The sequence below is a fragment of the Panthera onca genome, chromosome B3 (genome assembly GCF_046562875.1).
Source record: "Panthera onca isolate mPanOnc1 chromosome B3, mPanOnc1 haplotype 2, whole genome shotgun sequence".
NCBI lineage: Eukaryota > Metazoa > Chordata > Mammalia > Carnivora > Felidae > Panthera > Panthera onca.
In genome coordinates this window covers 112,943,809-112,966,568 of record NC_138344.1, presented here as the reverse complement: position 1 = coordinate 112,966,568, position 22,760 = coordinate 112,943,809, and the positions used below count along the sequence as shown (strand labels likewise).

The 22,760-nt window shown below is 43.4% G+C and overlaps 1 protein-coding gene across 3 annotated transcripts in view; it reads left to right on the top strand.

The window, feature by feature from the left end:
* ZFYVE26 (zinc finger FYVE-type containing 26) overlaps positions 1-22,760 on the top strand; it is an 88,571-nt gene that overhangs the window by 58,688 nt on the left and 7,123 nt on the right. For 2 of the 3 annotated variants that reach the window (XM_060620120.3, XM_060620119.3), the window contains exons 37-42: positions 38-237; positions 1,073-1,214; positions 1,507-1,566; positions 2,755-2,937; positions 3,724-3,768; positions 6,410-10,969. In XM_060620120.3, coding sequence (XP_060476103.1) covers positions 38-237; positions 1,073-1,214; positions 1,507-1,566; positions 2,755-2,937; positions 3,724-3,768; positions 6,410-6,613 — 834 coding nt within the window. In that variant the 3' untranslated portion in view covers positions 6,614-10,969. Of the gene's footprint in view, positions 1-37; positions 238-1,072; positions 1,215-1,506; positions 1,567-2,754; positions 2,938-3,723; positions 3,769-6,409; positions 10,970-22,760 lie in introns of those variants that run through there. The other variant, XR_013556057.2, reaches the window with a different exon arrangement.

The following is a 22,760-nucleotide window of genomic DNA, read 5'->3' as shown; positions in this document are numbered from 1 at the left end:
ATCTCACTTGATCTGAACATTCATTTCCCTCTTATAGGACCAAGTCCGGGCCGCCATGACCTGTATCCGGTTCTTCAGCCACAAAGCAAAGACTTACACAGAACTGGGAGAGAAACTCTCGTGGTTGCTTAAGGCCAAGGACCACCTGAAGATCTACCTCCAAGACACCTCTCGCAGCACCAGAAGGAAGAAAACCACCTTCTTCCAAAAGAAGATGACTGCAGCTGATGTGTCCAGGTAGACCATGGCTCAGGGAACAATTAGGGTGGGCAGAACGGCTAGAAAGGAGTGTCTGTTGGCGATGAAGCCGCTCTTGTCCATTCCTAAACCCTTGAAAGAGAACCACTCATCTAAAGAGGATCATTCCTGAGTGACAGTGTGCAGTACAAGCATGCAAAGCCTACAGAGGAGCTCATAGAAGAGAGTGAGGGAAGTACTGGGATGAGACTACATGCCAAATGCCTTCCAGTAGGCAGGTGGAAGAGGTCCTCAAGGTGTTGGCCTGGCCCATCTCCATCTTCCTCGCACACTCCTCCCTTCTCCCTTGCTGAGTGACAGCCACACTGGCCTCCTGGGGGCTCTTTCGCACACCAAGCCCTTCCCTCCTCTCAGTCTTTATACTTGCTTGCCCATTACACTCCCTCTGCTTACAACACAACATCCAAAGTAAATGCTGCACCCTGCCTTCATTGCCTTCATAGGCCCAGTCGCTAGATATTTTGTGTGTTTGTTCATTATTCATCTCTCCTCTCGCCTATGAAGTCTGTGAGGTTGCAGGGTTCATGTCTCTCTTGAGCTCTGTTGTTATCAGTGGCACATGGTGCTTCCTAAATACTTACTGATGCAGGGACTGGACTTTGTCCAGTTCCACGGAGCAGCAGTTAGTCTGTACAGGGCACCAGACCACCCTATCTTGTTGTAACTGATCAGAGGGTATTTTGGATTTCTTCTCTCTCCATATCATTTCTTTCACCTTTTCCATTGCCATCTTATCATGATTTCTCAGTCACCCGGCCCTAGTCCCTCCTGAAGCCCCTCGTGAGGCTACACTATGTGTCTCCTGTCGCCATAGGCACATGAACACGCTTCAGCTGCAGATGGAAGTTACCAGGTTCTTACATCGGTGTGAAAGTGCTGGGACCACTCAAATCACCACCTTGCCTCTGCCAACCCTCTTTGGAAATAACCACATGAAAATGGATGTTGCCTGCAAGGTACCTACGAATGTTTCAGACCTCTCACAGACTATTCTCTTTCAGAAGCTTATCACAATTGTCATCATCTAGTGGTATTTCAGTTGTTTGTTTGATGGCTGCCTTCCCACTAAGACATGAGCCACAGAAGGCTGGAGATCAAATCCATTTTGATTACTCTTGTATCCCTAGTGCCTGATGCTTGGTAGAGTCTCAACAAATATTTGTTGAATAAATGAGGCCCCTTATTCTTGATAGAGGGGCTACTCCAGTAATTATTGCTTCTTTATACACATTTCCCTCTCCTTTTCAGGTCATGCTAGGAGGGAAAAATGTGGAAGATGGTTTTGGAATTGCATTCCGTGTTCTGCAGGTATGTCTTGAATCACTCAAGACTTATTCTGAGAGCAGTCAGCACCTGACCACAGTTCCATGAGAGATTGTTCTTCAGAAAACTTTTATCCCAAGATAAAGCAGATTTACATATACATCATGAATGTAGTCGAGGTGGTTACCACAGAGCAGAGTCACATTCATGATTCTAGGACACATTGCCAAAAGCCAAGTAACCAAGGACAGATTCATCAAAAGCTATCAGGTCTAGAACAGCTCCTCACAGCTGTTCCCCTGCGCAGCCCCAGCTTGTGCTCTAAAGGGAGCATGGCTGAAGGATGTGGCAGGTGGGGGGAGATGGTCCTGTGCAACAGGAAGAGCCGCAGACAGCAAGGACTGCCCCTCCACACTCCATCTGCCCAGGTGCTGGCTCAAGGAGTACCTTTCCTGTTGTTTGTGGTGAGAAGACACAGGTGCAGCTGCGGCGCTCAAGAGAGTCTGGGGCAGGCACTGAAACCACAGGGGCAGAGTTTCTACAGACTACCCCCACCACACGGTTCCATGCAGACACCCTAAGGACCGTCATTCTCTGGGGTGGGAAGAGCACACTGTGTGTCTCAAGGATCAGTGGCTTCATGAATGATCGGACCGGTTCCTTTCTTTTCCACATATCAGTGTTGGAAAAGTCTCTGCACATGCAGCTACCCCTGGCGGGCAGGCAGGGCTGCAGCTCCTCCCAGACTCTGATGAGGATTGTCCTAGACCACGACCTGACTTAAAGGGTTTATCTGGTAGTTTCCAGCAAATCAGTCCTTTGGTGAACTGGTCTGTTTCCAAACACTGAGGCATCTCTCGATAGAGCACCAAGTGTCCACGGCAGCAAATACTAACCCCCAACATCCCTTTCCTAAGAGAAAGGTGGCTCATTAGAGAAAGAACGAACTGGGAAATTGGATTAGAATGTTTTCAGAAAATGTTAAATATACTATTTTAGATATCAAGGTTATGATTTTTATAGTTGTTTCTAAATGTCTGCCTAATTCCAAAGAGGAACTTTTTGCTTGTTTTTGTTTGTTTGTTTGTTACGTGATTTTTTTTTTTTTTGTCATGACTACAATCAGTATGGCTTTCTACACCAAGCATAGTGGTAGCTTTTTAAATATTGCCTTCCTTCCCCTTGCTCATGTCCTCTGCTACCCTAAGGCCATCATTCCGTGTTCTGTTCTAGGACTTCCAGCTGGATGCTGCAGCGACCTACTGCAGAGCTGCCCGGCAGCTGGTGGAGAGGGAGAAATACAGTGAAATCCAACAGCTGCTCAAGTGTGTCAGTGAGTCAGGCATGGCGGCCAAAAGTGATGGGGACACCATCCTCCTCAACTGCTTGGAAGCATTCAAGAGAATTCCACCCCAGGTGTGCTCGCTTCTATACCTCTTTGCCCCTCTATCTGTTTCAGTGTCTTCATATCCCTTTCTTTATTTTTCTGTTCCCCGTAATGTACTCATAATGTACTGAAACTCTGTAAGATCCCTTCATGTTTCTGACTCCTCTGTAATCATGGCCTCACCCTAATCAGCCCTTCCCTGGAATAGTGGCCTCACCCTAATCAGCCTTTCCCTGAAAAGAAAATTCTTCATAATCTCTATACCTGGAAGGTGTCCCTCAATATCTATTGTCTAATATTTGCAACACCTGGAAATGTCTGTGGACGACCAATTTGAGCTTCTCCCTGTGATTGTAGAAGAGGTCAGGGTGAGTCTGTAGATGGCCTTTGAAGCATGTTGCCTATGAAATTGCCCCCCTCTGGCTTCTTTGTGGAGTTAACGAAGCCACATCCATTCATGAAGGCCAAGAACAGGCCTTTTGGGAGCTGTTCTTTCTCCTCAAATTCCCCAGCTTAGTGTTATCCCTAGCTTTCCTTTGGTGCCCTAATAGCAGAAGTTGAGTTTAAGGGATGCCTGGCTGCCTCAGCCAGTGGAGCACGCGACTCTTGATCTTGAGGATATAAGAAGTTCAAGCCTTACATTGGGTGTAGAGATTACTTACAAAATGAAATCTTCAAAAAAAAAAAAAAAAGAAGAAGAAAAAGTAGTAGAGTTTAACAAGAGTCAGAATGACCAGGCTAAGACTAGATTGGGCCTCAGCTCCCATGCTGGGGACTCTTCTTCCTCTCACAACTGCTATTTCTGTTCTGCACAGGAGCTGGAGGTCCTGATCCAGGCAATACACAGTGATGACAACAAGGTGAGCAGAATTTTCTCCAAACCTGGTGTTGCTCCTGAATAGCACCTTTTCACCTTTGTCCCTTGCTCCCCACAAAACTTGTACCTCAGCTTCTTTGTTATCCAGAGATGGAGCTGGGGCCCAGATGGAGGTGCAGAAGGGAGAAAACTGAGAGAGAACGCACATTGACTCTGTGAGCCTTTCCTTCTCATTTCTTTATCCCCAAGACAAACATGTCCTAGGCTACTGTTGAATCTCCATTTTATATGCAGAGCTTTTCTGAGAGAGTCCTAGGAAATCCTTCATATCAGTCTTCAGGTTGACTGAATGAGGTTCTCAAAGTGGGCAGACATTTATTTATCCTGGAGGGAAAAGGGTACCCTGTACAGTAAGAAGGACACCCCACCCAACCCTTGACCAACAGATATCCATTAGTGTCTCCTTCTCTAGAACAGGCCATTTCCCTGAGGTCAGTGATCTCTTCCCTGTTGAGTAGGAAATCAGTGCTTTTGCAAGGAGTGCCAACCAGCATAGAAGTGCTCCCAACTACTCCTATTTGTGCCTAACTACAGGCTAATCTAATCTGTCTGCCATCCAGAGGAAGTCTCACAGGCCAGGAGAGGCATAGGAAAACCAAGCCAGACTGCCCTCGCCACTAGCAGTGGGAAAATCTGGCAGCTGAGTCCCTTGTGAAGAAAACTAATGTCAGGCACATGGCTTTTTTTTTCCTTTAATTTTTTTAAATGTTTATTTTTGAGAAAGAGAGAGAGACAAAGTATGAGTAGGGGAGGGGCAGAGACAGAGACACAGAATCCTAAGCAGGCTAAAACACACGGCTCAAACTCACTAGTCATGAGACCTCAGCTGAATGTCCAACTGACTGAGCCACCCATGCACCCCTCAGGCACATGGCTTCTTATACAACCACAGAACTGCTTCCCATGGCAGTTTTGCTAGTCCCTGTACTGAATTTACCAGGCCTTCTTCAGCTGAGGGATTAGGAAGACTATGTTCTTAGCATTTCTTCATTTATGCGTGCAACATCCAGATGACCTCATATAGGATAGGATTCTGATATTCTGAATTGTGGAGAATTACTATTTCAGAATCATAATGAGAATCCAGCAGCCAGGCCAGATACCCCGGTTCCCTGATCCCCAGACTGCAGACCTTTTCCAAGCCTTCAGTGAGCCTCCCCCTCAGCAGGACAGAGGCTTTGCCCTGGGAAAGACATGCATTAAAATCTAGGCAGTTGTTCTTTTTCAGGGTTTTTTTTTTTTTTCTTAACACTTATTCTAATGCACTTAAGTGATCTTAGGCTAAGGTCTTGCCAAAAACCAGCCTTATTCAGTTCCTATTCCAGACTGTCTGGCAAAAATGCCCTCTTCCTATAGGTATGAATGTTGCCTGACAACTTATGATACTGTGTTTAACATACATAGGTGCTAAGTAGAGCCAAAGGCCTGGGTGAGAGTGAACATCATGGGGTAGCAGGTAGATACCCAAACAGCAGGACTTGATCATGATCACTTGTGAGCCTAGAGAATATTGGACATCTTCTAGCTTTAGCAAATTATCTGTAGCTGAGCTTCAGATAGAAAGATAGAAAGACTTCAGTGACCAAGACAAAAAAGATGGAAGATGAAATATGAAGAGAGAAGAGTCCCCTCCAACCACCAAGAGGGACTGTCACAGCAAAAAGTCAGCTGTTAGTAAAAGCTGAGGCAACTCGTTAGGGTCTTGCTATTGGCTGGCATAGCACACTGGCAAACCAGGGATGTGCTGGTGAGCTCGGGGCCCGGGAAGGTGTGGGCTCTAGTCTCCATTAAGCTGGGGATTTGTGAGATGGAGGGTCTCCAGGGTGCAGGAGAGACCACCCCTCACACCTGAAATTGAGACGCTTCTGATCCAAACAGCAAAAGTAAGTCAGTGTGAGATTATCCCTTAATTAGCCCTTTTCTAACTCTGTGTGTGTGTGTGTGTGTGTGTGTGTGTGTGTGTGTGTTCATCCCTGAACTTCCTATTACAAGATTTTAAATTCAGCAGGTTGAAACCAAAAAATAGTGAAGGAAGAATCTTTGTGCCCATCGTAAGGGAGAGATATGATGGCTCATTCATTCATTCATTCAATCATTCACTTAGTGCATGTTTATTGAACACCTGCCAATGCCAGGCCATGTGCTAGGCACCAGGAGTACAAGAAGTAGAAAAAGCGGACACTGTTCCTGGCCTCATGGGGCTTACAATCTAGTCAAGGAAACAGACATCAGATAATCACCCAAACAACTATCAAATCATAATTTGTCAATGACAGTGCTGACCCAGTACTGACCCTGAAGCTAGCAGGAAGCTGGAGAGCCCAGGATAGTGAGGAGGAGGGCCTCAGAAGGAAGAGACAGAGACCAGATTCTGCCTGCCTGCCTGCTTTTCTTCTTTTTGAAATTTTTAGGTTACTTGTAATAATTATAAAATAACAGTGTAATAGGTTAACATCCGGAATATTTGAAGAGTTGCTACGATGTAATGAAAGACAAGAACCCAATCTTTAATTTGGTAGGTGAGAAGTGCTCTCGTCTGCCAAGCTCTCTGACACAGCTCTGTGTGTGTCGCTTCAGCATTGGTGATGGTCTCCTCTTGGCTGTCTCTTATGCCCAATTGCCAGGTTCAGGCCTACCTGACATGTTGCAAACTGCGTTCTGCCTACTTGGTTGCCGTGAAGCAAGAACACTCACGGGCTGCAGCCCTTGTCCAGCAGGTGCAGCAGGCTGCCAGGAGCAGTGGGGATGCAGTAGTGCAAGACATCTGCACCCAGTGGCTTCTGACGAGCCACACCCGGAGCACCCACAGCTCAGGCTCCAGAAAGTGACCGTGTGCAGCGGACGCCTGACTACTATAGAATAGGAGAGATGGAGATGATCTCTACCTCTCCCCTCCTGTGCAGTGGGACTTCCCTGGCTCTGCCCCAGGTCGGAAAGAGCTGGATCGGACCCTACTTGCCACCTTGGGCAAGGATAGGACCTTTCACGCCACGCAAGTGCCATGTTTCTGTCAAACTGTGGGATCTACGTGTTCGTCCGGAGATGGCCAGTTCTTTCTACCTCAGCATGAGTAAGTGTGTGTGCACGCTTCTGTGCACTCATGTTTACGCCTAAGCATTTCTGAACAAACAAAACTCTCCCCCACCAAAAAGAGGCACTTTACTTTAGACTTCTGCCAGTCTGCACACCTTCCCTGCGTTTTGGTTCTTAACCCGGGTCATCCTCTTTGTACACAGTTCCCTCCGTGTGGAGATGCTCAATGGCTCCTCAGAACTAGAAGGGTTTTACAGAGAATTATAGAGCAGCACCAAAAGGATTGCCTCTTTTCTTCCTTCTCTCCCCAAAATTCAGAGATGGCGAGGGGCAAGTGCTACCTGTGGAATAAAACTTCCGAGTGTGCCCTCTCACAAGCACAAGGAGTAACCATGAGTCTCTGGAAGGTAGTCTGAACAGAAGCGTCCTCAGGTGCTGGCGTCTGAAAGCTGTGGGTGCAGACAGTGAGGGGGCCAGAGCCCCACTCACCAGCAGAGGGGCACCATTGCATTCATGCTGTGGGAAAAGAAAGGGGAACCTCTCCACAAAGAATGCAGGGGGCTTGCTTACAAACACAGAGCTGGCTTTTGTGAATATCCCTGCAGGAAAGAGAGAATGTGGCTCCCTCTTAGAGAGTCTGGGGAGAGAAATGGTAGCCAAGATCCTAGCCCTAAAATGGCTAGACTACCTGTTTGAGTTAACAGCCTGTTTGTGCTCCTTAAAATGGTCAGGAATCCACTTCCTCTTCTGTCCTGCTTCTCTACAGTCTCATCAGGACCACAGGGTGAATCCACAGAGGCCTAGGGTCATTGAGAAGGCAGTACACTTCCCTGTCTTCACAGAGGGAATCAGGGTTTGGGCCTGCAGACAAGAGTCAGAACAAGGGGATGATGAAAAGGTCCTGTCCAGTTGATGGAAAACCAGGTGAAGTACTCCTTTAATATGCACTGGCTTGTGTTCCCACACCAGATATGATTTTTTTTTAATGTTTTATTTTATTTTTGAGAGAGAGAGAGCGCATGTGGGGGAGGTGCAGAGAGAGAGGAAGACAGAGAATCCAAAGCAGTCTCCAGGCTCTGAGCTGTCAGCACAGAGCCCAACCCGGGGCTCGAGCTTTCAGACCGTGAGATCATAACCTGAGCCGAAGTCGGACACTCAACCAACTGAGCCACCCAGGCACCCCCAGACATGATTTTAAAAGGGTCTGTTGTACTCAATGACTTGGATTTGCAAGTGAGGGCCCTAAGAAAAAGCTGCAGCTCTGAGCCTCCCACCAGCCAGAGCTCAGTCTGTTGATCTCACATCTGCTGCTGAAACAAACAGGAACTGGAAGCCAAAGTCAGTATCTCTGGTGCTTAGACCCTGTGGATTTCTTTCTGAACCAGGTTTTTTGGTAGTAAAAAAATAACCATCATGGGCATCTGTCAGATTCAAAGTTTTGGTCCTGTAGAGAAGAGAAGCTTCAAAGAAAATATTAGATCTCTTTTGGGGGAGGTTTAACAAGTCAAGTGGCTTTTCCTTCTTCGAGTCATACAATGTATCTGTCTTCCAGGAAACATCATTCCCTGGCATCCGCTTGTCCTTCTGAGTCTGCCCTCTTTGCACTGAACATAAGCACTTTATATGAATGGGTTGCAAATCTTGCAGCCCTTAATTTGGGATGTTAAAACCAGATTTTTCTGACTTTTTCCTCTAATTAGTTGAACTATAAAATAGGTAACCATTGACTAGACTGACATAAGATGACGCTAAAGGCCTTTGAGCATCACGCTGTGGTCTCCAGGGAAAAAAAAGTACATGTTGAAGGGTTGAATGTTTTACTACAAGCAAGCCACAATAAAGTGTCTGTCCTACCAGTTTCTTGCCTTCATGACTGTTTTGTGATGTCTCGCTCTTACCCTTCCCTTCCTTTTTGCTTTGTGTTCTGTGTGAAAAGAAAACGTGGGTGGGGAAGCTCAGATGGCCTTCAATTCTTGAACTTTCTCAAAATGATTCCCATCATAACTAATGACTCATTGGTTAGAATTTATCTCAAGTTTCCAATGTGTTCAAAACTGTGAGTGTACTCTCTACCACCAGAAAACTTTTCCTTCAGTTGGGTTTGTAGGTAGAAATAGGTTATACATTCATCAGGTGTAAATGGTAAGTGAAAAGTCCCTCCCATTCCTGGCCCCTCAGCCCAGTGCCTTCCCAGAGGCCATCATTGTTACCAGTTTCTAATGTATAGTTCCAGAGCTATTTTATTGCATAAACAAACAGCAATGACTAAAGTATTCCATGGCCATATAAAGATATGCCATAATTATTTAACCATTGTCTGTTGGGTATTTTAGGTCATTGCCATATTTCACCACTACAAATTATGCTGCAGTGAATTATCTCGTCCAGAATACCCTGGGTCAGGGGTGCCTGGGTGGCTCAGTCACTTAAGCATCTGACCTCAGGTTAGGTCATGATCTTATGGCTTTTGAGTTTGAGCCCCACATTGGGCTCTGTACTGACAGCTCAGAGCCTGGAGCCTGTTTCAGATTCTGTGTCTCCTTGTCTCTCTGCCCCTCTCCCACTCACGCTCTGTCTCTCTCTCTCTCTCTCTCAAAAATAAATAAACATTTTAAAATATATAAAAAAGAAAAAGAATAGCCTAGGTCAGAGGATATGTGCATTTGGCAGATATTGCCGGCTGTCTTCCAAAGAGATCATACCAATTAAACTCTCCCACCAGCAGTATATAGGACAGAGCCTGCTTTCTCACACCCTTGTCTCAGTAGATCCCAAACTTTGTAGCTCTTTGCCAGTCTGGTAAATGAAAAATTTGGTACTCTGAAAATTTTTTTAAAGCTATTCGTCATTTTTCAAATTGTGTGTGTCTTTTTAATGTCAACCAAATTATGAATCTTCAAAACCAAGCATAGGGTCTTTGCAGAAAGTAGAACTCAAATTTAGCTTGTTTTCTTGCCATCCTCTTAGAGCGTGTGTTTGCAGTATAATCCTTGAGCCATGGACTTTAACGTTGCTGCCGTTATCTCCTTTCTCCAGAAACTTATCTCCTCGAATTTCTCTTTAAAGAAAAACAACAACAGCAACTTCAGAAACAAACACAACAAATAAAAACTGATGAAAGTGGACCTGAAAATCATCTGTTATGGACATGGCACAAAGATGTGTCACAACACAGATAATTAGAACACCCAATCTAAATCTAGGATATGGGACCACAGACTATGTTTAGAAACCTGAGACACTCCAGAGTTACCAGATATCTTTGGCTGGAGCTTAAACAAAGCAGGTCAAATGCTATTAGACTCTCTTCATACCCAAGCAACCAAATATCAATAGTCACATAACCCAAAGGTTATGGCCTTTTCTTGGTCATCATCCTCTCTTCTACAGTAATAATGTTGACTGACCCATTAAAACTTCCAGTTCTTTTACAACAAATTCATTCCACATGTGATTACCAAAAGGCTTCTCCGGTGGAATCCTTTCCTGTTCCATTTCTTCATGTTGTTATTTCTTTCACCACCTACCAATCTCTGTTCTGCCATTATCAAAACCCTTTCTTCAGGCTCATTTTAAGTGCCATTTCCTCTACAAAGTACTTGCTTCTCGGGCTATACTTCCTCTTCATGCCACTTAAAGGCTAAAATTCTTCAAAGTTCTATCCATTCTCTCTTGACATTTAATACTCTCCCATACCATCCCATAACTTCAGCAGTCATCTTGGTTGGCTGAGTTCTAAACCAAATTTGTCCCTCTTAACTCCTTTCCACATCACACCTGCCTTTTGATTGCTTCTTGAAGTCACCCACGTGGCTAACCTGTAACTAAAAATATCAAGTCCAAAATGGAACACATTCTATTCCACCTACAAACCTGATCTTCCTCCTTTGATGAATATTGGTATTACTGTTATTACCGTTATGCATGCTGCCGGGGTTAGCAACCTCAGGGTTTCTCTGTATTAACTATTCACCCTCCTCATTCAAACATTTAGATACTTACCTCAAAAATAAATACCTCAAATACCTCAAAAACAAGTAAATAAACATTAAAAATATATATAAGTAAATGAATGATCTGATGGTGGCCTAAGGAAATCTATGATCTAAGAGGCAGACAAAGGAGGAGCAACTGGGCAAGAGATCCCAGAGGGAGGAGGAAAACCAGGAGAATGGAGGCTATAGAAGTCAAGGAAGTAAGTGTTGACTTCCAGTTTCCACATGGCTCTTTTTACTCTTGAAAACCACCTCCAAAGAGCCGAGGAGAAACAAACTGTAAACAAACATACTTCCAAACAGAAACTCTATCTTTGATAAACTAGGAGACAACTGTTAAGAAAAATTCACAGGTCGCCTGGGTGGCTCAGTTGATTGAGTCTGATTTTAGCTCAGGTCATGATCCCAGGGTCATGAGATCAAACCCCACATCGGGCAACATGCTGAGCGTGGAACCTGCTTAAGAGTCTCTCTCTCTCTCCCTCTCTCTCTCTCTCTGCTCCTCCTCTGCTCGCTCGAATGCTCTCTTTGCTCTCAAATAAAATTTTTTAAAAATCACAATATGAAGATTTTTAAATGGATGGAGGGACACCTCTTCTGCTGTAGAAGGTGGAAAGGAAAAAAATATGAGTGGGATACAGATAAGTTTGCTGGTTTGGTAGCAGAAGGAGGGAGTCTATGACTAATGGCTTCCATGTTCTCTATGAAGTCAGAGGAAAAATCACCTGTTAAGAGCTCAGGTTTGCTGGTGGGTTGAGTAACTTGAGAAGTTAGAGAAGACATGAACTATGTGTGTGTTGTGAGCTCAGAGGCAATATACTGTGACGTTTTTGAAGCTTATGTGGGCCTCTGTGAGTAAAGGAGTCACTGAGAGTTGTATTGTGGGCTAGGGGGTAGAGGGACAGGTTTCTGTTAGCATTTTTATGCGAGTATTGCTAGTAAATTGCCTAAAGAGATCTCAGAGGACCTTAAATTCCCATGGCTCATGGTTTGGGTTTGTTGGGGGTTTTTTCCCTTTTTTTCTCATTCTAAATCAACATCCATTTTTGTACCAAATTTTGTGTCTGTAATTTTGTATCCTCTTCTTAAAGGTGGTCCCACAAGTTGTCTAAGCTTCCATGGATCCATCCTTTACTGTGGGGGAACAAATGATCAGGTAGCACTGAAGTCAGCTGGCACTGATGACCAGCAATTGATGATCTGGTGGTCCTGCCAGGTTGAGTGATGTCCTCCAGGAGCATATAGAAATTGGAGAGTTGGATTCTTCCAGGCTTGACTTTTGCCAGATCGGTGTGATAATGGGACAGGGGAATTGGCAAGGGGAGCTGGAGAAGGAAGTTGTGGTTGGGATGTTGGAAGGTAACCTATCAGAGGAGCGGCAAGTTCATGTGTTGACAAGGTGTCCAGGTGTGGTCCTTGTCATGGGAAAGGGAGACTAAAGAGGAGTGGAGAAGATCAGAGCTGAGGAAGTCAAGAAACTGAGTCTGCGTGGACATACAGCACACTTTGAAACACTGGTGCTTTGGGCAACCCATAGGCACCCACGATTATCACCCTCCTACAGTATCATGACGCTATCTGAGTTAGATACATCCTGTCTGATCACACTCTCTCAAACACTTTATGAGGCAAACGTCTCATATGTTCGGTAAACACTCGATCTTTCTTTCATGCCAGATTGAAATTAAACCTCTATGGTAGACAGGGACCCTGGCATATGAAAGGGGCCTCTTTTTTGAGAATTCCCAGAGCTGGACTGCCAGTGCCCATCTCAGAGCTATGTGAACAGTAGTGCCCTTAGACCCCGGCAAGAAGGGCTTCTTCTCAGTCACGCACTTTAAAAAGCCCTACATTTCACAAAAACGCACATAAAAGCAGTAAATTTATGGGGCGCCTGGGTGGCTCAGTCAGTTAAGCGTAAGCACCAACTTCGGCTCAGGTCATAATCTCGCGATTCATGAGTTGAAGCCCCTCATCAGGCTCTGTGCTGACAGCTCAGAGCCTGGAACCTGCTTCGGATTCTGTGTCTCCCTCTCTCTCTGCTCCTTCTCCACTTGTGCTCTGTCTCTCTCTGTCTCTCAAAAATAAATAAACATTAAAAAAATAATAATAAAATTTTTAAAAAGCAGTAAATTTATTTCCGAACGTATGGACATCTCTGTTACTTGGGCTCTGGTGCTTAGTTCAGACTTAACTTGACACCGTCAAGATAAGCTCTCATGCTGAACACTATAAAAGCCCCCAGGGAAACAAGTGGCTGCTTCAGAGTTCGGGAAGGATTTGAACAGAGGAAGCAACTGGGGACAATAAAGGCCAATTGGGCACGTTGTTTCTCAGCATGAGTATCAGAGATGCTTGCATTAAAATGGGTATTGGGGCGCCTGGGTGGCTCAGTTGGTTAAGCATCCAACTTCAGCTTTGGCTTAGGTCATGATCTCACAGTTTGTGAGTTCAAGCCCGGGTCTGGGTCTGCACTGACAGCATGGAGCTTGCTTTGAGCTCTGTGTCTCCATCTCTGTCTGCCCCTCCCCCACTCTCTCTCTTTCTGTCTCTCTTCCTCTGTCTCTCTTTCCAAAATGAATAAACATTTAAAAAATGGGTATCATTTTCAGTAGTGCTGAGTGTATTTTTTCTTATCTCTTCATATTCCAATGTGTGTATGTTTGCAACACTTGTATCTGGAAGCTAAATAGTAAACAATTCATTTTACCTTTAAATTGATAGATGTGTGGGTGTAGAGGAAACAAGAATGAAGTATAATATCCATTGTTTACACTGGCAACAAAATGGACACTGAATAGTGTTTTGTTTGCTTTTGTTTTAGTTTGTTTTGAGAGAGAGAGAGAGGGAATGAGCAGGAAAGAGGTGGAGTGAGAGGGGGACAGAGGATCTAAAGTGGGCCCTGTGCTGACAGCAGAGAGCCCAATGCAGGGCTCCAACTTATGAATTGTGAGATCATAATCTGAGCCAAAGTTGGACGCTTACTCCACTGAACAAGGTGCCCCAGAATCTTGAATAGTTTTATTTTTATAAAAATTCATAGAATTAAATTTTCTTTAAAAAAAAATTTTTTTTTAACGTTGATTTATTTTTGAGAAAGAGACAGAGTGAGAATGGGAAGGGACAGAGAGGGAGACAAAGAATCCGAAGCATAGAATTAAATTTTCAAAAGCTTAAAGATTTAGCTTTACTTAAATAAACTTTATTTAAAATGTTGATATTCATAGCTGTACTGTATTTTGCCCTTTAATTTTGGTATATCATTTAAATATTCTAGAAGAAAATTACGTAAGACATTTAAAGTAATTTTTATTTTTGCATTTCTTTAATTTACATTTTTATGAAAGCATATTTAAATTGCAATGATTTTAAATACAATTACATTTTATATTTTTTAAATTCTTTAGGTAACTAATAATAACTTCCACCAGAACATAAAATATTGGATGATTACAACAACATAATTAGTGATTTTATTGAGATGAAAGCCATGTGGAGCAGAGCCACCCCTCACTTTCACCCCATTGGACTGTGAAATGAATAAGAAATAAGTTTTTATTGTATTAATCCAGTAAAGATTAGCATTGTTTGTTACAGCAGTTAATCTACTCCTCCTATCAGAACAAGTTGTACATCATGTTCTATGATCTTCTCAGCTGATTGTTTTTGGTTAAGAGATATCATATATCCATATGTAGAAAAAATAGATTATACACAAACTAAAACTTGGATAAACACCTGTGAAAGTATTATAGCCACAACTACTGAGACTCTGTACTAGGATGTTAGATTAACCTTGTTGAGACTGAAGTTAGTGAAAAATGACAGATCTGTGGAGTGGAGAAAAATATACTGAAAGCAGAGTCAAAATGTCACTTTACCAGTAAGGAAATTGGAGGTGACGAAAGTAGGTCAGGAAGACATCTGCCTTAGGTCAGGAGTAATGATGGGGGGAATGTATGTAAAAAATGACAGAATTTGGGGCACCTTGATGAGCTCAACCATTTAAGCATCCAACCCTTGATCTCAGCTCAGGTCTCGATCTCAGGGTTGTGAGCTCAAGCCCCACACTGGGCTCCACACTGGGCACAAAGCCTTCTTAAAAAAAAAAAAAAAAAAAAAGGAAAAACTGGCAGAACATTAGCATTTTTATATGGCCCAACACAATAATGTTGTATCAGGACATAGACTTCAACAATAAAGACCATTTGTTGTGTCCTATAACAATAAGTCACAAGGGAGGATAGTTCCAGACTTGGTTAATTCCGTGACTCACTAATTTATCATCAGCACCCCAGGTCCTTTCCACCTTTCCCTCAGCATGTGAGCTTAGTCTTTGGACCACCTCAGCTCCACTCGTGACTCAAGATAATTGCAGTGGGTTCAGATATCATATTCAGCCATGACAACATCCAATAGAAGAAGACAAAAAATTTATTCCTGTGTCTCACTTTTTGGTCAATGTGGAAGCCTCTACCAGAAGTTACCAATGAGTATCCTTCCATATCCCATGGGCCATGATTGAGTCACATGCCTTTTCCATAACTAATTACTTCCAAAGGAATTGTGATCACCATGATTGCCTTGGACCAGCAGTCCAAGGACCTTTGCCCAAGAATACAACAATTAAATATGAATCTCTGAGGTAAGACCTAGGCATTGGCATTTTATGTTTTAAAATACACCTAGGGTTGGGCGCCTAGCCTGGGTGACTCAGTAGGTTGAGTGTCCAACTTTGGCTCAGGTCATGATCTCACCATCTGTGGGTTCGAGCCCCGCCTTGGGCTCTGTGCTGACAGCTCAGAGCCTGGAGCCTGCTTCAGATTCTGTGTCTCCCTCTTTTTCTGCCCCTCCCCCACTTGCTCTCTGTCTCTCTGTCTCTCTGTCTTTCAAAAATAAACATTAAAAAAATAATTTTAAAAAAAACTTAAATACACCTAGGGTTGAGAACACTACAATGAGTTAATCAGTCAACACCAGTCACAGACACAGTGGCAGCCCACAGTGTCTACTGAAAGTATTAATTTTTACTCATTAGTGTATAGTTGACGTGTAACATTATTTTCAAGTGTGCAACAGTGATTCAACATTTATGTACATTAAGAAGTGGTCACGGTGGGGCGCCTGGGTGGCTCAGTCGGTTAAGCGGCCGACTTCAGCTCAGGTCACGATCTCGCGGGCTGTGAGTTTGAGCCCCGCATCGGGCTCTGGACTGACGGCTCAGAGCCTGGAGCCTGCTTCCGATTCTGTGTCTCCCTCTCTCTCTGCCCCTCCCCCATTCATGCTCTGTCTCTCTCTGTCTCAAAAATAAATAAAACGTAAAAAAAAAAATAAAAAAAAAAGAAGTGGTCACGGTGATAAGGATAGCTACCATCTGCCACCATACAAAGTTGTTACATATTATTGACTATATTCCCTATGCTGTACGTTAAATCCTCATTGTTTATTTGTTTTATAACTGGAAGTTTTTACCTTTTTATCTCTTTCACCTATTTCACTCATCTCCCCCCCACCTGCCCACCTCCTTCTGGTAATCACTAGATAGTTCTCTGTACCTGAGTCTGTTTCTTTTTTTTCTTTTTTTTTTTAATTTTTTTATGTCTATTTTTGAGAGAGAGAGAGCACAAGCAAGGGAGGGACAGAGAGAGGGGGAGGGACAGAAAGAGAGGGAGAGAGTCCGAAGCAGGGTCCAGGCTCTGAGCTGTCAGCACAGAGCCTGACACGGGGCTCGAACCCACAAACTGTGAGATCATGACCTGAGCTGAAATTGGACGTTTAACTGATTGAGCCACCCAGGTGCCCCATCTGAGTCTGTTTCTGTTTTGTTAGTTTATTTATTTTGTTTTTTAGTTTGCACATACAAGCAAAATCATACGGTATTTATCTTTCTCTGACTTATTTTACTTAGCATAATATCCTCCAGATCTGTCAGTGTTGTCACAGATGGCAACATTTCATTCTTTTTATAGCTGAGTAATAGTCCACTATGTATGTATACACCACCTCTTTATTCATTCATCTATCTGTGGACACTTGGGTTGCTTCCGTGTCTTGGCTATTGTAAATAATCTTGCAATGAACATAGGGGTGCATATACCATTTTGAATGAGTGTTTCTGTTTTCACATAAATACGCAGAAGTAGAATTGCTGGATTATATAGCAGGTCGTTTTGTTTTGTTTTTTGGTAGTTCTATTTTTAAGTTTTTCAGGAACTCCATACTCTGCTGCACTAATTTGCATTCCCACCAGCAGGAAATCATTAATTTCTAATTTCCAAGTAAAATATTCTGGGTTTTTTTTTTTTAAATGAAATGTATGTTCTATCAATCCTTCCCAGGGGCAACCTCTTTTGTATTCATTAGATATGATTTTAGACCTTTTTCTGTGCTTTTACAAACTTAAATATGCACCCACAGAAAATATATGGTATCATGTTATATGTGTGTAATCTTTAAATATAAATCTTATCACCTGCACACATTCATCATTCTCCTATTCACCAATGTAGCCAATAACTCATGTCTGTATGTATATATGTGTGTGTATAATTTTTAATATAATTACTTTGGGAGTAGTTATCCCAAAAGCAAGTATACTAATACTCCATTGTATGATTATATCAAAGATTAATTTTCCCCAATTGGACACTTAGATTGTTTCCAACTTTTTGCTAGTACAAAAAAAATGCCTCTTTGCATATATACACTAATGTTGCTATAGATACTAAGAAGCAGAATTTTCTGAGTAGAAATGGCTTCACCATTTCTTCCACTCATATCAGCAGTATATAAAAATACCTATTTCCTAGACTTTTATCAACATTTGCTAAGCTCTGTCCTTTTTGACAATCTATTGAAAAATGATACTGTTATTGTTTTAATTTGTAGTTCCCTGATAACTACTAAGATACATTGGCCATTTTTATTTCTTTTTTTAACATTTATTCATTTTTGAGAGACAGAGACAGACAGAGCATGAGCAGGGCAGGGCAGAGAGAGAGAGAGATGAGACACAGAATCTGAAGCAGACTCCAGGCTCTGAGCTGTCAGCACAGACTGTGAGATCTCACAGACTGTGAGAACCCACAAACTGTGAGATCATGACCTGAGCCAAAGGCAGATGCTTAACCAACTGAGCCACCCAAGCGCCCCTGGCCATTTTTATTTCTTCTGTGAATTTCCTGCTTATATCTTTTTTTTTTAATTTTTTTTTTTACATTTATTTATTTTTTAGAGACAGAAAGAGACAGAGCACAAGTGGGGGAGGGGCAGAGAGAGAAGGAGACACAGAATCCGAAGCAGGCTCCAGGCTCTGAACTGTCAGCATAGAGCCTGACACCGGGCTCGAACTCACAAACTGTGAGATCATGACCTGAGCCAAAATTGGACGCTTAACCGATTGAGCCACCCAGGGTGCCCCTTGCTTATATCTTTTTTAAAATATATTTCTTTTATTTTTTTTTTTTTTAAGTAATCTCTATGCCAAATGTGGGCTTGAACTCATGACGTCAACATCAAGAGTCATATGCTTTACTGACTGAACCAGCCAGGTGCCCCCCTCCTGTTTATATCTTTTGAAAGTACTCTGTCAGGTATTCTATCTTGTTCTTATTGAGAAGTAAAAGTTCTTTATATAATATGGCTACCACTTTTGTATCTGATATACATCTGTCACTGCAGCAGATGCCGTGGCATGCCAACCAGATTCCCCGCTTCAGAAATGAAACACCTATACCCCAGATGCTGAGAGTGTTGGCAGCTAACAGCTCTCAGCTGAGTCTCTCTCTCTCTAGAACTTACCCTCATCAGAAAGAGCCGCCTTGCCCAGGCTATGTCCCCTCCCTGGAAGCTGTCCACATCCAGTAACTGGGCAGTGTGGGTCTATAAAGGCCACCCTTCTTTCCTCAATCCAAGATAACTCAGTTCCAGAGCCCCCTGTGGGTTTAGGATCGTCTAAGCCTTTGTTGTGACTGCACCACTGTTCCACTCCACCCTCTGCCCAACCCTGTTTCCATTACACCCCATGGTTATTGTTCCCAAGAATACTCCCAGCAAGCTCCCTGTGTGCTAATGTCCATCTCAAAGCCTATTTCCCAGTATACCTGGCCTGCATTACACATGTTTACCAATATCACTTGAGTTTTAACGTTATTTCTGGTGTGTTATTTTTTTATTATCTATTTATTTTAAATGTTTATTTTTGAGAGAGAGCATAAGCCAGGGAGAGGCAGAGAGAGAGGGACACAGAGGATCGGAAGCGGCGCTCTGTGCTGACAGCAGAGAGCCCAGTGTGGGGCTCAAACTCATAAACCATGAGATCATGACCTGAGCTGAAGTCGATGCCTAACAGACTGAGCCACCCAGGCACCCCATCTGGTGTGTGTTTTAGGTGTATCCCTCCTTTCCCGTATGCATTTTGCTTTTCATGTCTTAAAAAGGCCTTCCCTGGGGCGCCTGGGTGGCTCAGTCGGTTAAGCGTCTGACTTCGGCTCAGGTCACGATCTCGCGGTCCGCGAGTTCGAGCCCCGCGTCGGGCTCTGGGCTGATGGCTCAGAGCCTGGAGCCTGCTTCCAATTCTGTGTTCCCCTCTCTCTCTGCCCCTCCCCCTTTCATGCTGTGTCTCTCTCTGTCTCAAAAATAAATAAACGTTAAAAAATAAATAAATAAATAAATAAATAAATAAATAAAAAGGCCTTCCCTATTCTAAGGGCTTAAAGATATTCTCCTACATTTTCTTCTAATATTTTTGCTTTTTTTGTGTGAAATAGAGAATCTAACCTTATGTTTTCATTTAGATAGTTATTTGTCTTACATTATTGAATAGTCCATGTGTTTCTCATTGATGTGAAATGCCACCTCTACATTTGTCACATCCTTACATGACTCTTCCCCCTTACCATAGCTAAATACTATGTGTTAGCATCTGACCCCTGCCAAACCTGAGGTTCTTTTAATACGAAGTATAGAAAATTGCTGCAGTGTCTCTTTAATGATGGACTCCACGAGGTGTGAGGCTTGACAGTTTTCAACAGTCAAGCTTCTTGCCACTTAACTCTGAAGTGAAGTCCACATCCAAAGGAAAGCAAATATTGTAGAGAAGGAGGCATGGTGATACTTGATGCTTGAGTTCTGGTTATTTCTGAGATTCATCCCTGCCCTTTCCCACTATTCATATCCAACCCTTCCTTGAATTTATGAGCAAACTATTCTGCTTTTTGGCTTAAGCTTGCTCAAAATGGACGTCTAGCTTGTAACCAAAATAGGCCAAATACACACGGTGTGTCTGCCAAGGCTCAGAGGCATAGCAACACGGAGTACAGAGCTGAGTTGGACAAGGGCTAGGTGTCAGCCAAAATCTGTGACAGCTAGTCATCACTTAGGTCATCTGTGCCCTGGAACTGTTTGATTCTTGACTTTTATGTTTCTTTGGTTTCCTTTTCCTCTAGTTTCCCAGACAGGTTTCATCTTTATGAAATTTAGGCCAGTCTCAGTTGAGTCAAAGGGAAAAATTTTCCACACCTGGGCTAGGCTAAGTAAGGGTTTCCAAGCATAACAGAAGCCAGGATCATGAAGGCAGTGGGCCTGGAGCAGCTAGAGAAGCACCTCAGGGCAGAGAAGTCCGGGATGACTGTAATCCCTGAGTCTTCCTCCACAGGATCTTGTCTCCCGTATCCTGAGGGGCACTCTGCCAGGCAGGAAGGCATATCCATAGCATGAGTAAAGTGGAAGGAAAATGGCCTCTGTGGTCATGGGAGAAACTGAGAAGTGGAGGTTGAATGATGCTAACCCATCCACTCCCAGTGTTGTTTGTGCTGGGCCAGGGCCTTTCCCTTGCTTGGTTGGTAACTTGGGACAAGTCTTTCTAAAAAGATGACAGGAGGCCAGGGCTGGCACTTGTTCCTTGTCCAGGTTGAACAGACTAGACAAAACTTCTGGTGTTGAGCAGGAGCCTATATGGAGGCACGATGAAGTCTGAGCACATGGCAGTTACAGAGAAGTAGGGCTGAGAGAGGTTGTGTCTCACAGGAGCACCTGAAGGCCACGAGAAATGGTTGAGTCTGGATCCGAACAAGGGGAACAACTATTGTTTTATATTATGAAAATACCAACAACATGTAAATCAATATACACACCTAATTTTTTCCCTCATTTTTAGCATTCTTTGCTGTTCAGTTCTCATATATTTGGTGTTAGGCACAAATGCATCCAACTATCTGAAATAGGATAGAAAACTTCAGATTGATAAAGAGCTCATCAAACTCCACACCCGAAAAACAAATAACCCAGTGAAGAAATGGGCAGAAAACATGAATAGACACTTCTCTAAAGAAGACATCCGGATGGCCAACAGGCACATGAAAAGATGCTCAACGTCGCTCCTTATCAGGAAAATACAAATCACAACCACACTCAGATATCACCTCACGCCAGTCAGAGTGGCCAAAATGAACAAATCAGGAGACTATAGATGCTGGAGAGGATGTGGAGAAACAGGAACCCTCTTGCACTGTTGGTGGGAATGCAAATTGGTGCAGCCGCTCTGGAAAGCAGTGTGGAGGTTCCTCAGAAAATTAAAAATAGACCTACCCTATGACCCAGCAATAGCACTGCTAGGAATTTATCCAAGGGATACAGGAGTACTGATGCATAGGGGCACCTGTACCCCAATGTTTATAGCGGCACTCTCAACAATAGCCAAATTATGGAAAGAGCCTAAATGTCCATCAACTGATGAGTGGATAAAGAAATTGTGGTTTATATACACAATGGAATACTACGTGGCAATGAGAAAAAATGAAATATGGCCTTTTGTAGCAACATGGATGGAACTGGAGAGTGTGATGCTAAGTGAAATAAGCCATACAGAGAAAGACAGATACCATATGGTTTCACTCTTATGTGGATCCTGAGAAACATAACAGAAACCCATGGGGGAGGGGAAGGGAAAAAAAAAAAAAAAAAAAAAGAGGTTAGAGTGGGAGAGAGCCAAAGCATAAGAGACTGTTAAAAACTGAGAACAAACTGAGGGTTGATGGGGGGTGGGAGGGAGGGCAGGGTGGGTGATGGGTATTGAGGAGGGAACCTTTTGGGATGAGCACTGGGTGTTGTATGGAAACCAATTTGACAGTAAATTTCATATATTAAAAAATAAAAAAAATAAAAAAAAGAAAACTTCAGATTGAAAATATTTTCCCTGACCAAATAACACTTCACAGGTTTCTTTAAGTGAGAGGCAGTGTAGTACTGTGGTTAGGAGCAACTGCCCTGAGCCCTCTGCCACTTTGAGCTGGCTGAGAGCTGTGCCACATGCCAAGGATGGCAGGAAATAATGCACATTTCAAGTAGAGTCATTCTTCAGGAAGGAAGGGATAGTATGGAGGTTATAATTAGGGGAGTTGCACTGGAGCAATTTCCATGTTTTCCAGAGACCAGGGTTAGATAACAATGCAGGGAATGCCCCCCTTTGCCCCCCAAGTCCAAAAGTTAAGAGAAAGAATTTCTCCACCAGACACCATGACCTTAAGGTCAGCCCTCAGCCCCCAAAGTTCCTAAAGCCATTAGGCTTGAGGGGAGCAAAGTCCTTTCCTTTTGGGTGCCAGATTCTCATGCAAATTGCTTTCATCTGTCTCCCCAGCTCACCCAGGTTCCTCCTAGCATTAGACCCTGAGGATCTTATATTCAAGCTGCCTGTCTTGCCCTGAGTTCTAGGTTCTGCTCCCTTGCTGTTAGAGTACCAATACCCAACCTCTGTACTCCAGATTGAGGCTAAAAGCCCCCTTGCCCCCCGCAATTGGCCCCATGGTCTCTGAGTATCTTAGAAAATGTACAAAGAGGTTTTTCAGATTTCAGATATTTGACACAAATCAAGAGTAGTATAACCTTCATCAAGCCAATCATACTAGCAAGTAACCTGGCAAACGTGAAAAGTTTATAAAATGTAATAGCC